Below are 13925 nucleotides of genomic sequence, written 5' to 3'. Positions count from 1 at the left end.
CTTCTCTTACCTTTTCCTACTACGCTGTGGACCTGACCTATTGACCGAAAGGTTAGGGTCGAATAACAATTTACATTACAATGATTACGGGTACTTCGGACATAATACTAGTTAATTTACTATTAAATTGACCAAAATTTATAGTAAATATTTATATTCTGTATAATTATGAATTTATTAATTAATTATTTACAATAAAAATATATTTTAAATTTGAATTAATTAATTTACTAATAAATTGACCAAAATTTATAGTAAATATTTATATTTTGTATTTAATTATCAAAAGTTTACAATAAAATATTTTTATTTTAATTAATTAATTTACTAATAAATTGACCAAAATTTATAGTAAATATTTATATTCTGTATTTAATTATCAAAAGTTTACAATAAAATATTTTTTATTTGAATTAATTAATTTACTATTAAGGTATAACTTGCCAAAATTTTTGGGGGCGTGTCCTAAATATACTGCCTATGCTTTTACATGGATAGTTTTTGCGTTGCCAACCCCAAATAACTAAAAAAATAGATTTTTCTCGGTGGTTTGTGGCTTATTAATAATACTTTTTGCTAGAGAATCTTATCATTTCGTCTATTTAATTGCATAATAAATCATATTCTTGTAATTTAAACAATTTTAATTAGTTTTTATTTTCTCGTAATGACCCCGGCAATAGTGCTTTTTTTGTCAGTTTGCAACACTGATCTTAACGCCATCTTAATATCTATTTCATGAATGTATGTGTGTGTATGCTGTGTAAAAGGTAAACATGGATCCTAAATTTTGCTAAATTTGCTGTTTAAATTTTCCCGCTTCAATGCGCTGTTGCCAGAGCCTCAATACTTGTTCTCATAAAATTGCTAAAAATCGTGTTTTTAGCTTATATTTTTATTAATTACGTGAGATTTAGTCTTATAAGCCCATTTCATCCTGATATCAAAAAATTCCTTATTTTTTCTTTTATTATCTATTAGTTTTTAGGATAGGTGAGACTAAAACAAGTATTGTTTTGTTAAGTTCGTAGATATTTTCTAACACCTCCTCCCATAAGAGCCCATGTTTAACCTCTCTAAATTATGTCAACTTTGAATAATTATTAAAAAAAAAAAAGTATTATAACATAAAAACTGAATTGACAAAAAGATGCATTATTATTTCATTTATCTAAATTATTAATTTCATGAGCCTCAGACTATTTTTCATTTTGGCAAGTTATACCTTAAATTGACTAAAATTTATAGTAAATATTTATATTCTGTATAATTATGAAATTATTATTTAATTATCAAAAATTTACAATAAAAATATTTTTCAATTTGAATTATTTGATTTATTATTAAATTAACCAAAATTTATAGTAAATATTCATATTCTGTATAATTATGAATTTATTATTTAATTATCAAAAATTTACAATAAAAATATTTTTTAATTTGAAATAATTATTTAATTTACTATTAAATTGACTAAAATTTATAGTAAATATTTATATTCTGTATAATTATGAATTTGATATTTAATTATCAAAAATTTATAATAAAAATATTTTTAATTTGAATAATTAGTTAATTTACTATTTAATTGACCAAAATTTATAGTAAATATTTATATTCTGTATAATTATGAATTTGATATTTAATTATCAAAAATTCACAATAAAAATATTTCTTAATTCGGAGTAATTATTTAATTTACTATTAAATTGACTAAAATTTATAGTAAATATTTATATTCTGTATAATTATGAATTTATTATTTAATTATCAAAAATTTATAATAAAAATATTTTTAATTTGAATAATTAGTTAATTTACTATTAAATTGACCAAAATTTATAGTAAATATTTATATTCTGTATAATTATGAATTTATTATTTAATTATCAAAAATTTACAATAAAAATATTTTTTAATGTGAATAATTAGTTAATTTACTATTCAACTAGACTTGCCCGGCGGCCGCAAGCGGCCGCCTCTGTCGATCACACTACCATGTTCCCATGCACAGCGTTGGGTCTGTTCCGTGGTTTCTATTCTGATGAACTTCAAAATGAAGTTATGCATAACTTCATAAAAAAAATGAAGCATAAAAATTTTTTTTGTTTACGGACTTCACAATGGCGTATTGCTTATTTTTATAGTCAGAGTCAAAGTAGTTTAATTTGGAAAGTGTAATGACGTTACATAATTTATAAGGCGAGCTCTGTAGACGAACAGATAAAGCTACCGCTTCTCGTACGGAGGGACCGGGTTCGCGTCCTCATCTGGGCTTTTTTTTTTTTTTTTTTCTTCCAAAAGCACATGAATTTTTTTTTTTATACTTTATAACTAAATATCAAATATTTTTCAGATAATTGAAAAAATCTTTTTTTAGTATTTTTACTGCTTGCATGATTCCAATAGCCTGATTAATCAGACATTAAAAATTTGAATTATTCATATAATTCCGTATACACGTAATTTTTCACACAACTCGATTCTCTTTGATTTCCTAAGTATATTGTGAGAGAGTCCCACGATCGAACTCTTGATAGGGCAACATACAATTGGCCGTGATTGAAAATATCTCTTTTGAGATCAATTCCAATTTTTTCGAAAGTTTGCCCTTGTGATTTATTTATTGTCATGGCAAAAGCTAACTTTATTGGAAACTGACGTCTTCCGAACTCAAAAGGATAAGCATCGTCGCTATACAAAGTAATACGATTAATAAAAACAATTTCTCCCCTTTTATCACCTGTTGAAATTTTACATCGCAATAAATGATTTGAACAATCTAATACTTGCAATCTTGTTCCATTACATAATCCTTCATTAACAGATAAATTTCTGATCAACATAACTACAGTGTGTTTTCTTAACCGTAATTCATGAGGAGGTAAATTTGGTGGATTCAAAGTTTCTAAAAATTCTGGTAAAAGAGTGTTAGAAATATCACCATTGTCACAGTTTTTTATACTATTTATGCTGGAATAAATTTTTTCTGTTAATTTATCTAATAAATCAACAACTCTCATATTGATATCGTCTACATCGACATTTCTTGTTGATAAAATAGCCCAACTGTCTAATTTATCGTATTCTTTATTTCTTATAACTTGCCCGTAAACATCTTCAGGTATATCAGCTTCACGTGGTGCTATACAATGGTCTGGCAAATTGAAATCAGAATCATTATTATTTGCTGTGCCATCACCTACTTTTAATAAATATTTAGTGAATTCAACTTCTCCTGGCCGTGTTCGCATATTTTTAGTCAATGCAAACTTAGTAAAATATGGCTACAAATGACTGAATTTAATCGACAGATCAACTAACTCACCACGAGTAGCATTTTTTTTTACTGGTAGTAATTGTCGAAAATCACCACCAAGAATCAATATTTTTCCTCCAAACAGTTCATTTTTATTCATTATGTCACGCAAGGTTCGATCTACAAATTCCAATGCATGTTTTGGTGACATTGGTGCTTCATCCCACATTATAACATCCATCTTTCTGCAATGATCTGCTTCCTTCGATTGAGCTTTGATAGTTAATGATGAATCACTATATAAAGCAATTGGTAGTTTGAATGTTTTATGAACTGTTTTTCCACGTGGAAGTAAAGTTGCTGCAATACCAGTATAAGCCATAGTAGTTACATTTTTACATTGACTTTGTAGTAAATGATACAAAGTTATATAAATGTAAGTTTTTCCTGATCCTCCTGGCCCATCGATAAAGAAACATTTTGATTCACTGCTATTTTCGTCTACAACTCTATTCGAAATAGTATCAACGACTGCTTTCTGTTCTTCATTAAGTATTTCATATTGTCTTGACCCAATATCTTTGTGCTGTTCAAGTGAAATTTCACTATCATCATTTTCAATTTCCGTGATTTGTGGCATTGATGGGAAATTCATTAGGCTTGATCTTTCATTCTGTAATAATGTATTTATTTTAATATAGGCAGTTCTGTGTGCTTGATGCAAGGGCATTGTTCTAGAATAATCTTGGGACAGTGCATCTTTAAAATCTTCCCACAACTCTTCTGGATGGATAGGATGGCAATGAAGTAAAATTCGTATAAATAATTGTCGTAATTGGCGAGGCATCATCCAAACTTCTGCTTCATGCATGGCATTTTTCCATTCATTATCATCTTCTATTAAACCTAATGCTAAGCAGGTACTAACATATGTTTCATGTACAACTCCATCTACTGTTCTCAGATTTTCATAGCTTGTAGCACCTCTTCTGCAAATTAAAAGTAATCTGAGATGAAATAATTCAGTTTGCGTTGGGCTGACTGAATACATACGCCCTAAAAGTACTAAAATGACTTTTCCGTTGTTGCCAAGTAAAAGTAAATGCACCAGCTAACTTTTTATACACATACTCAGTTGGTATTTCAGAATATGTAAGATGTCTTGCTTGTGGATCATGTGCATTCAAAGCAAAATAAGCAATTAACATTGACTCTTTACTTAATGCAGTTTGAATGGCGTCTTCATTATCGATATCGTCAACCATAACTGTTTGTTGATTTGGCAAATGTATGGGTAGTCTGACAACAGCATGACTCCTGCCATGTAAAGAATAATTCAAAATTCGTGCACAGGCTTCAGGAGGACTAACGTAGCGGGTCTCTATGAACTCACGAATTTCATCATGATGAATTTCTTGACGAACCTGATCACCATTTGTATCTGTTTCTTGGACAACAATTGCAGCAGCATCATGACCTTTATATATGTACTTGTACAAATACTTGACTGCCTTGATGCTTGAAACAACTTCTACATTTATGTGACAATTAAGTAGAAGTGGCAATTCTTTATTGTATGGCACAACATGTTTATTGCTAAAAGTGAAACCATCTTGGCGAGTGTAAGTCCCAGTGTCACGGCGTCTATACTGAGGATAACCATTTTCATTTAAAGTTGTTACATCGGTAAACTCTTTAGGATAATGTTTAGAACATTTACCTTTTTCATTCAGGCACCAGTCACCACATGGACCATGAATCATGTTTTTTTTTACAATTTCGTACAATCGAGGATTTTTATTTGGGTTCGGAATTTCTGCTGAAATGAACTTGTCTACAATTGCTGGAGTTGTTATTTTTGAATTTCGTTGCAAAGTTAATAATAAATGAACATGTGGTAAGCCACGTTTTTGATATTCAATTACAAAAACATAAGCTTGAACTGTACCAAAAATTTTTTTATCTTTAATAATGTTAATGAATTCTTTTTTTTTGCCTTCAAAAACACGTGCAACTAAATCTGGTCTATCTGAAGCGGTTTGACCATCTAAAAGATTTTCAGTGATTTCTTTCTATTTTGGATTCGACGTCATTGTAATGAATAAATCGGGCTTGCCAAATCTACGAACAATAGCCATCGCATCCTGATATGTTTGTAGCATATTGCGTGGAGAGCCTTGATATGATGATGGAAGAATTACGACTTTTCCAATTTGACTATTTGTATTATTTGCCCTGTTCTGTAGGTGTTCGAGTAAACCTTTATAGGAATCAGCTCTCATTTGTTTTCGATTATTGCGTAAGAACGTCATTCTATCTCTTTCCATTTTTACATAATGATCTACAACCCATTGTTGAAATAATCGTCGGCCCATCAAAATAGGTGTATTGCAATCATCACGAATGGCCATTTGATATTTAATGTATGCATTTCTCGTGACTCTTCGGACACTATTTTCCATTCTGATTCCATCATGCCAGCCTTTGGTACCATGAGGATAAAATAAAGGATATGTCCATGCTTCAACATTTTCATCCATTGTAGAAACATATTGTAGCTCTTTAGTATGTTTATTACGTATAGTGACATATGATTCTGGAATATCACCATCTGCTGTAGTTGAAAATACAGCTGCAACTTCGTTAACTCGTTGAAAATTATACCTTCTCTGATCATGTCCTTTTTTGAGAGTGAATAGTAATTGTAATTCTGGTTCAATACCATGATTCGCTGTTGTCATTAAATCTAACTCATCTTTCATCATTTGATAAGACTGTGCAAATACGTTATGTTGTCGCATAGCAGTATCGATTGCTCTCAGAATATTTCTGTTCAATTCTCTATGAGTATTGAGTCGATAATCCACTGCTTCATTTGAATCAACTATGAAGAGTTGACCATTACTTGGCGCTTCATTGTTAGCTGGATATAAAGAAGTATTGATCTGATAGTAAATTTGCCCTTGAATTTTAAAACAAAATGGACCAGGCCTTCGACTTCTAAACGTAACTAAATTAGCATTGAATGATGCAAAAGAAAATGAACTATTATAGGGACGTATATGATCATAAAAATGATTCGACAATGGATGGATACCAGAAAATAACTCTTTTAAAATTGATGGTGGATCAGGCAAGGGATCTAATTTAACTTCACCATGGCTACAACAATCATTGAATGAACTCCCCTTATTGATTACCTTTTCTGATGCAAAATGTTTTGCCGTACAGTGAGTACATAGTATATTCATTGAACCGAGATAATGTTCTGCTAATACTGATTCATCGAAATCATTATCTGTTTGCAAATTCTGATAATTAGATCTACACAGTCGAATCTGATGATTTTGTAATATAATATCATTTGTTATGATAGGCATTACAGCTGAACTTTGAATACCTGTCAAATTATGAATATTTCTTTTTTTTTTTTATTAAATTAAAGTATCAAAATATTGTTATATTATGATTATATTATGCATAGAATAAAAAACATAGATAGCTATGTGAAAAATTATAAAGCCTCAAATTGTGGTGGCCCCTCGAGCCCACACTTGCGCCTCTGCTGGATGACTTCAAAAATTATTTATATTTTTTATCATTTAACTAACTTTCTAATAAAATAATATTTAGTGTTCAACAGTGTTCAATAAAATGGCAAAAACTAAACATCTTAAAATATTGTTTCATTATTTAATTAACCCAAATTATAATAATTATTAATTAATTAACAAATAATAAATTGACACTCATTTACCAACAAATATCTAAAAATGTGGATCATAGTATCATACGCGGATCATGCACACTTGTGAGGTAATCACTACCACCAATTTTAGTTTCTAGTGCCATCTATCATCTCGTTTTTATCCGAGATGCACGGAAAACAACGTAGGGAGGGTGACACTTTTTTCTAAATTTAACTGTGTAAATTTTTTTATACACATATAAAAATTATAAATTATTATTATAATGTACTCTCTCTCACTCTGACGTTAAGGACATTTATAATAACGATTAACGCAGCTTAATATTTACATGTGTTGCTGCCTTAAAAACGTAACCTCTTTCAGTCCAGGTGTACCAATAATGTTTGTAGTTCAGCATCGATATTAAATTGAAAGAATGTTTGATGCATATGGTGCACCAAACGATTAACTAAATAAAAATGTAAATATTAAAATAACCAATTACTTGTTGATTTTAATGTCAATTATTATTTGTTAACAATCAATAAAATAATTGACGAATTTTATAAAACAATATTCATTTCGTTTTTTATTATTAATTTTCTATTTTAATTTCATTGGGATCTTTTTACACATGAAAATTAGATTTACAATTTAAAATAAAATTATAAACAATTAATTTATTTTTAATTATTTAATTTACGATTATTTATTATTATATTGTAAAATTATTATTGAGACATGTTACTAAAAAGTTGTTCAATGGCACGTTCCAAATCTCAATTGAAAGATGAAAGTTCTACTTTTGCATTGTGTTCCTCAATACCCATATCAGTCAGTCGTTTTATTTCATCATTAAGTTCTGGCATTTTAGCTGGACTTTAAAACCAAAAAGCCAAATAAAATTATAACAATTAGATTAAATTGTAGAATTTAATTTTAAAATGCAAACCACCAGCATATGTAGATGTCCAGTGTTTAGCAGTTTGATAAAATAAATCAGGATGTTCTTTAAATTGTCTTGCTACAAATGCATCATGTGGCTCATCTGGTTCTGCTGCTAAATTAAATAAAATCAGCTCAAAAATTAAATAAATAAAAAAACCAAAAAGTACCATTGATCGTGGAGAATAACCAGACAGATTGCTCCAGTTACTGAGGATGTATTTGGTATATTTTTACGATAAATAATAATAACACAATATTTTCATTGTTACAAAACAATTGACAGCATCATTTTTATTAATACAAAAATAGTAACATGTACATTATATTTTTTCATTTATTGTTATACATTAATTTGGACTTTTTTTAATAAAATGTAGAGCTCAGCTCTTGTTTTATTTTTATTCATTAATATTACAATAAAATATCAGCCAATGTATTTTTTTATCATTATTATAGAAGCATTGTGATAATATAATTTTTATTTATTATCTATTATTTTTATTTTATAAATAGAATAATAATCACAATTATGTTACTCATTTGGTCTACATTAATTATTCAAGACTAAGGAATAATATTAAGTACGAATACTGATTAGCTAGTCTGTTATTAATAATTTTTATTAAACGCAATTACCATCTACAGTATATTGCAGCATTTTCATAAAATTATAGAATGATGTTTTTTTTTTATGCATGAACAGTACCATCAAATTATGTTAATAAAAACAAACTCAAGCAATTTTTTTTTTCTTCGATGCATGCACCACTAAATAATAATAATAACTGTTTCAGTTTTTTTTTTATGCATGCATCATTAAATAATAATAATAGTAATAATATTACATAAAAAAAATAATAAAAAAAAAAGAGAAAGCAAAGTCAAAATATAAAAAGTTGAATCGCAAATAATAATAATAATAATGCAAAGAAATTATTGCAATTTTTTTTTTTCGATGCATGCACCACTAAATAATAATAATAATAATGCAAAGAAATTATTGCAATTTTTTTTTTTTCGATGCATGTATACCTTCATATAATGATAATAACTGCTTCAGTTTTTTTTTTTTATGCATGCATCATTAAACAATAATAATAGTAATAATATTACATAAAAAAAATTATAAAAAAAAAAGAGAAAGTAAAGTCAAAATATAAAAAGTTGAATCGTATCAAAAAAACATAAAAAAAAAAAAAATTATAATATAAAATACCTAGTCATCACAATCATCTTCAAATAAGTCGTAACGTGGTCTTTTAGAAGTTTCTTCTTCTTCTGATTCTGAATCGGGAATGACAATGGAATCGGTTGGTTCATCACCAACACTTCCAGTATCTGAGTCACCATCGGAAGCATATAACAATTGCTTGGGAACTTTTTTGATGTTCTTGTGACGAAGAATAACAGGTTCATGTCTACTTTTTGATGCACCTGCTTGACGTTCTGATGTACCATTATTTACAGCAATTTGTTGAACACGACCACCAGCATTAAATACTGGTAGATCAACCAATTGATGAATTTGTGCACTATGAATAAGTTCTTGGGCTGCTAAAATTGTAATTTAAAAAAAAAAAATTAGTACACATTATATTACTTATTTATTGAAATAAAACAAAATTTAATGAATTTTAAAAAATGTAAATGAAGCTAAATTACCAGGGCTAATCATCCGCTGTTGTTGAAAGGCTGGAAGAACTAATCGCTGCTTTTTTTGTTGAGCTGGTAGAGCTACTGGTGGAGCTACCAATTGCTGTTGTTGAACTGGTGGAGCTGGTGGAGCTACCAATTGCTGTTGTTGTTGAACTGGTGTAGCTACCAATTGCTGTTGTTGTTGAACTGGTGTAGCTGGTGGAGCTACCAATTGCTGTTGTTGTTGTTGAACTGGTGGAGCTGGTGGAGCTACGATTTGCTGATGTTGTTGTTGATCTGGTCGAGCAACTATTTGGTGTTGATGTTGGTATTCTGGTGGACCAGCTGCTTGTTGAAGAGCTGAGAAAAAAATAATCAATTTTTGTTAACTGATTGACAGAAAATAGCTATGGTTCATTTAAAATGAAATATAATTACCTGGGCCAACTTGTTGTGCTAGTAAAGCTACCATTTGTTGCCGAAGTACTGGTAAACCAACTGCTGGGTGAAGTTCTCGTGGAGTATCTCTTGGAATGACACGAAAACTAGCTCTTAAAAGCCTTGCATCCATCATTTGATCATCAGCAATTGTAATTTGCGATGTATCAGTTACTTGTAATATTAATGTATCGTAATTGTTACGACGTAGTTCTCCAGATACAACAACATGAGTACCAGCTGGTATTGCTTTATGTGGACCAGCAACATTAATGCATGAATGATAAACACCATCAGTAATTGCACCACTGCCATAACTGTAGTTACCAACGACTTGACGTTCGATTGGGTACCGAATAAAAGCAGTCAGGCGAACTGGACCAGTAATATTACCAATGTCACGCAATTCATATAATGGAAGTGGTCTTTCAGCAACTGGTGCAGCAGGAATTGTTCCAAGTAAGTCAACACGTGTATTGTCTTGGACAAATAACTCAATTTCCATTAAGTTCAGTGATGCATCAAAAAACTGAGGATTGGCTCGCATTACGCGAGGACGAGTGAGTCTGACCATCTGTAATTGAAAAAGATTAACAATAAAACATTTATTTATTTAAAAAAAAAAAACATCACGTCAAAAACAAATAAAAACCACGCACTTGATGACTGATTCGGCCTTCAAACTCAGGTATACGTGAATTCCAAATAAGGACACGTAGTTGACGTCCCTCCATGTTGCTGAGAACACAACGAAGTACAGGTTGTTTTCCAGGGTTCGTTCGATTGCGGACTGGTTCTGTACTGATAATTGCACCAGTGACAACGCTATAAACATTAAAAATAAAATATTAACTTTTGATTAATTCTGTCTAAACATAACCTTGAAACGACCACGAGGCAAAAAACGATTGAAGAAAAAAAAAAAACTTCCGGTTATGACGCGATCCGCAAAATATAGTTTTTTTTCCACAACAAAACATTTTTTTATATTTTAACCCATTTTAATAATTTAATAATTATGAAAAAATAACGAATGAAAAAAAAAACCGACTCAACGACCGCGAAAAAAAACCAAACTAACCTAAAAATTAGCACGAGGCACAAACCCAATTCCCCACTTCCAATTACACTCAATTTTTTTTTATTAACGGATAAAAAAAAAATTTACAATTAAAAAACTACTTGATTATAAATAATAATTAATTTAACAATAAATAAAATGATATAAAAAACTTACACAGAATTGTCCCCAACTTGGAAGCTATCAAATTCTTCATTTGATGTATATTCGATATTATTCATTTTAATTTGTGATGTTGAGTAATGATGTTAAGTAATTAAATTGACAAATTAAATTAATAACAAATTTATTATTTAAAAAAAAATTATGATAAATTAATAAATTAATATTAAAATTAATATTATAAAAAAAAAAAGACGCTAAGCCCTAACACGCGATGTAACGCAATGGCCGTACACAGTGCCGTAACAAGGAATTTTTGCGCCCTGGGCAAAATTATATTTTGCGCCCTATTTTTATCGATATAATATATAAAAAAGAATTCATTTGTTAGGTGTATTTAACAATAATATATATAACAAGCAAAACCGCCAGAATATACTGAAATTATTTTATTTTTTAAATAAAAATTGTTGTGGATATTAATATAGAAGACAAAATATTTTAAAAGTAATACCGATAGATGAAGAATAGATCATTAGAAAATCAAAACAGTTTTTGTCTTCTGGCGTTGTCGCTGGAAAATTCATCTATGATGTCATCGAAGTCTATTGAAGATACAATCAATTTGGCACAATGATTCTATTGTATTATAGAAACCATTGCAGAGAAATTGATCTAGATAATGAAATAATTTATTTGGTTACATCCAATCTTTCGCAACAGTCACCAATAGCTTTTTGATTAATTAATTATGGCAAATGTATCTAGGGAAAGTATGTAACCAAATATATTAATTCCTAGTCTAAATTAATTCCTTAGCAATATCCATGGTAGAAGTACTACAGGTATGGCAGTAGTCCATGCTTTTTTCGTCGCGTTCTGCGCAGCCTTATTTTTTCAACCAATCAAGAACGCGCCATCGAGCTGTTTTGCTTTTCTTTCTAACACGCAATCTCTATTATAAGATCCTCTCTCTCTAACATACTGTTTTGACAACTATTTTTTATATTGTTGTAAATACTAATAAATATATGTGGAGCATGTTTATAAAAAATAAAAAAAATAAAAAAACCAAGACAGTTTAACAAATAAATTATAATATTTTCATTGTTGTTGTTTTTTTTGATGCCACAAACAATAGAGGTTGTGTTGTATTTATTATACTTGGATTCATTTATTTAATATAAATAATTAATTTTTATCATTGATGTATGTGAATCATTATAAAATATACCAAATCTAGTTGAATAAATATGATAACTTTTGAAAAATTTAAAAAAAACTTGAAAATTTTCTTAACAAATTTGTATCGCGCGCGCATAAAGTCTTCCATTTTTGTGGCGAGAAGGCGACCTTTTGATTGGTCGATTAACAGCGGCCAAACCAGGCTGCGCACTGCCATACCTGTAGTATTTCTACCATGGCAATATCTCCTATCATAAATTGAAATTATTGTCTAAAATAGCTAAAGAATTCATTTAGACTAGGAAATAATATATTTGGTGATACATTCTTTCCTCAGCAATATTTGGCAATAGCTTTTTTATTAATTAATTATGGCAAATGTTGCTAAGAAAAGGATGTGACCAGATAAATAAATTCGTAATCTGAATTAATTTCTCAGCCATTTGCCATAATCATCTCAATTTATGTCAATTAAAAAAAGAATAACCTTTGGCATATATAGTCAATACAAGCAGAATAAAAATCGGTCCATGTTAACCTGCGTTAGTCGGTTATAGTACCATGTTAGTGATAGGTAGAATTAGGTAGAATTTTAGAGTATAGAGGATCGTGTCTTGGCCGTTGTCAGAAGAAACAAAAAAAAATTTCAATTCAAATTATTAAGTATATTTTTTATTTTACGTCTTATTTTGCATTTTTAATATTGCTTTAGCACGATTGTCTCTAAACGACAAATAACAATAATGAGGACAATTAACTTCAAAATTTAGAAAGACAATCATGTTTATGTAATATCTGAATGATCATAAATGACAGTAGTCAATTTCTTTCCTGAAAATATAATTTTTTTTTAAATTGTTTAAAAAAGAATATTTTTTTTCTTGTGACGCGCTTCTAAGTGCGCCCCCCTTTACACTGCGCCCTGGGCAGTTGCCCCTCTTGCCCACCCCTTGTTACGGCACTGCCCGTACAAAAGCTCAATCAAGCTCAATGGCGGCTGAATGAGGCGTTGAGGCTTTTCAGATGAGCGTAGCTGAGAAAAGCGTTAGGGTGACTTGCATGAGGCGACGAAACGTTAAGGCGGCTCCGAATCAGGCTCCCAACCCAACCTGTTCTCAACCATTCAATCTCAACCAATCAATTTAAAATAATTTGAAAAATGCAGCGCTAAATTCAAAATGAGATGCGCACGCAGAAAACGCCGCCATGACACCAATGCTTTTTTTATTTAAGGATTGACCGAAATTTATAGTAAATATTTATATTCCGTATAATTATGAATTTATTATTTAATTATCAAAAATTTACAATAAAAATATTTTTTAATTTGAATAATTAGTTAATTTACTATTAAATTGACCAAAATTTATAGTAAATATTTATATTCTGTATAATTATGAATTTATTATTTAATTATCAAAAATTTACAATAAAAATATTTTTTAATTTGAAATAATTATTTAATTTACTATTAAATTGACTAAAATTTATAGTAAATATTTATATTCTGTATAATTATGAATTTATTATTTAATTATCAAAAGTTTACAATAAAATATTTTTATTTTAATTAATTAATTTACTAATA

The 13925-nt window shown here is 29.2% G+C and overlaps 1 protein-coding gene across 1 annotated transcript; it reads right to left on the bottom strand.

Moving 5' to 3' along the window:
* Positions 1–2385: 2385 nt before the first annotated feature.
* Positions 2386–6639, bottom strand: LOC122850453. Its single transcript, XM_044149600.1, has 7 exons — positions 5389–6639; positions 5256–5331; positions 4391–5201; positions 3351–4248; positions 3109–3272; positions 2551–2973; positions 2386–2410 (listed from the first exon to the last, which is right to left on the bottom strand). Exons 1-7 carry the CDS (start codon positions 6637–6639, stop codon positions 2386–2388), a joined length of 3648 nt encoding a protein of 1215 aa, XP_044005535.1.
* Between the last annotated feature and the right edge of the window lie 7286 nt (positions 6640–13925).

This window comes from Aphidius gifuensis, linkage group LG2 (assembly GCF_014905175.1).
Source record: "Aphidius gifuensis isolate YNYX2018 linkage group LG2, ASM1490517v1, whole genome shotgun sequence".
In the NCBI taxonomy this organism is placed as follows: Eukaryota; Metazoa; Arthropoda; class Insecta; order Hymenoptera; family Braconidae; genus Aphidius; species Aphidius gifuensis.
Note: the sequence above shows the minus strand (reverse complement) of the source record. Positions and strands in the feature narration are given on the sequence as shown.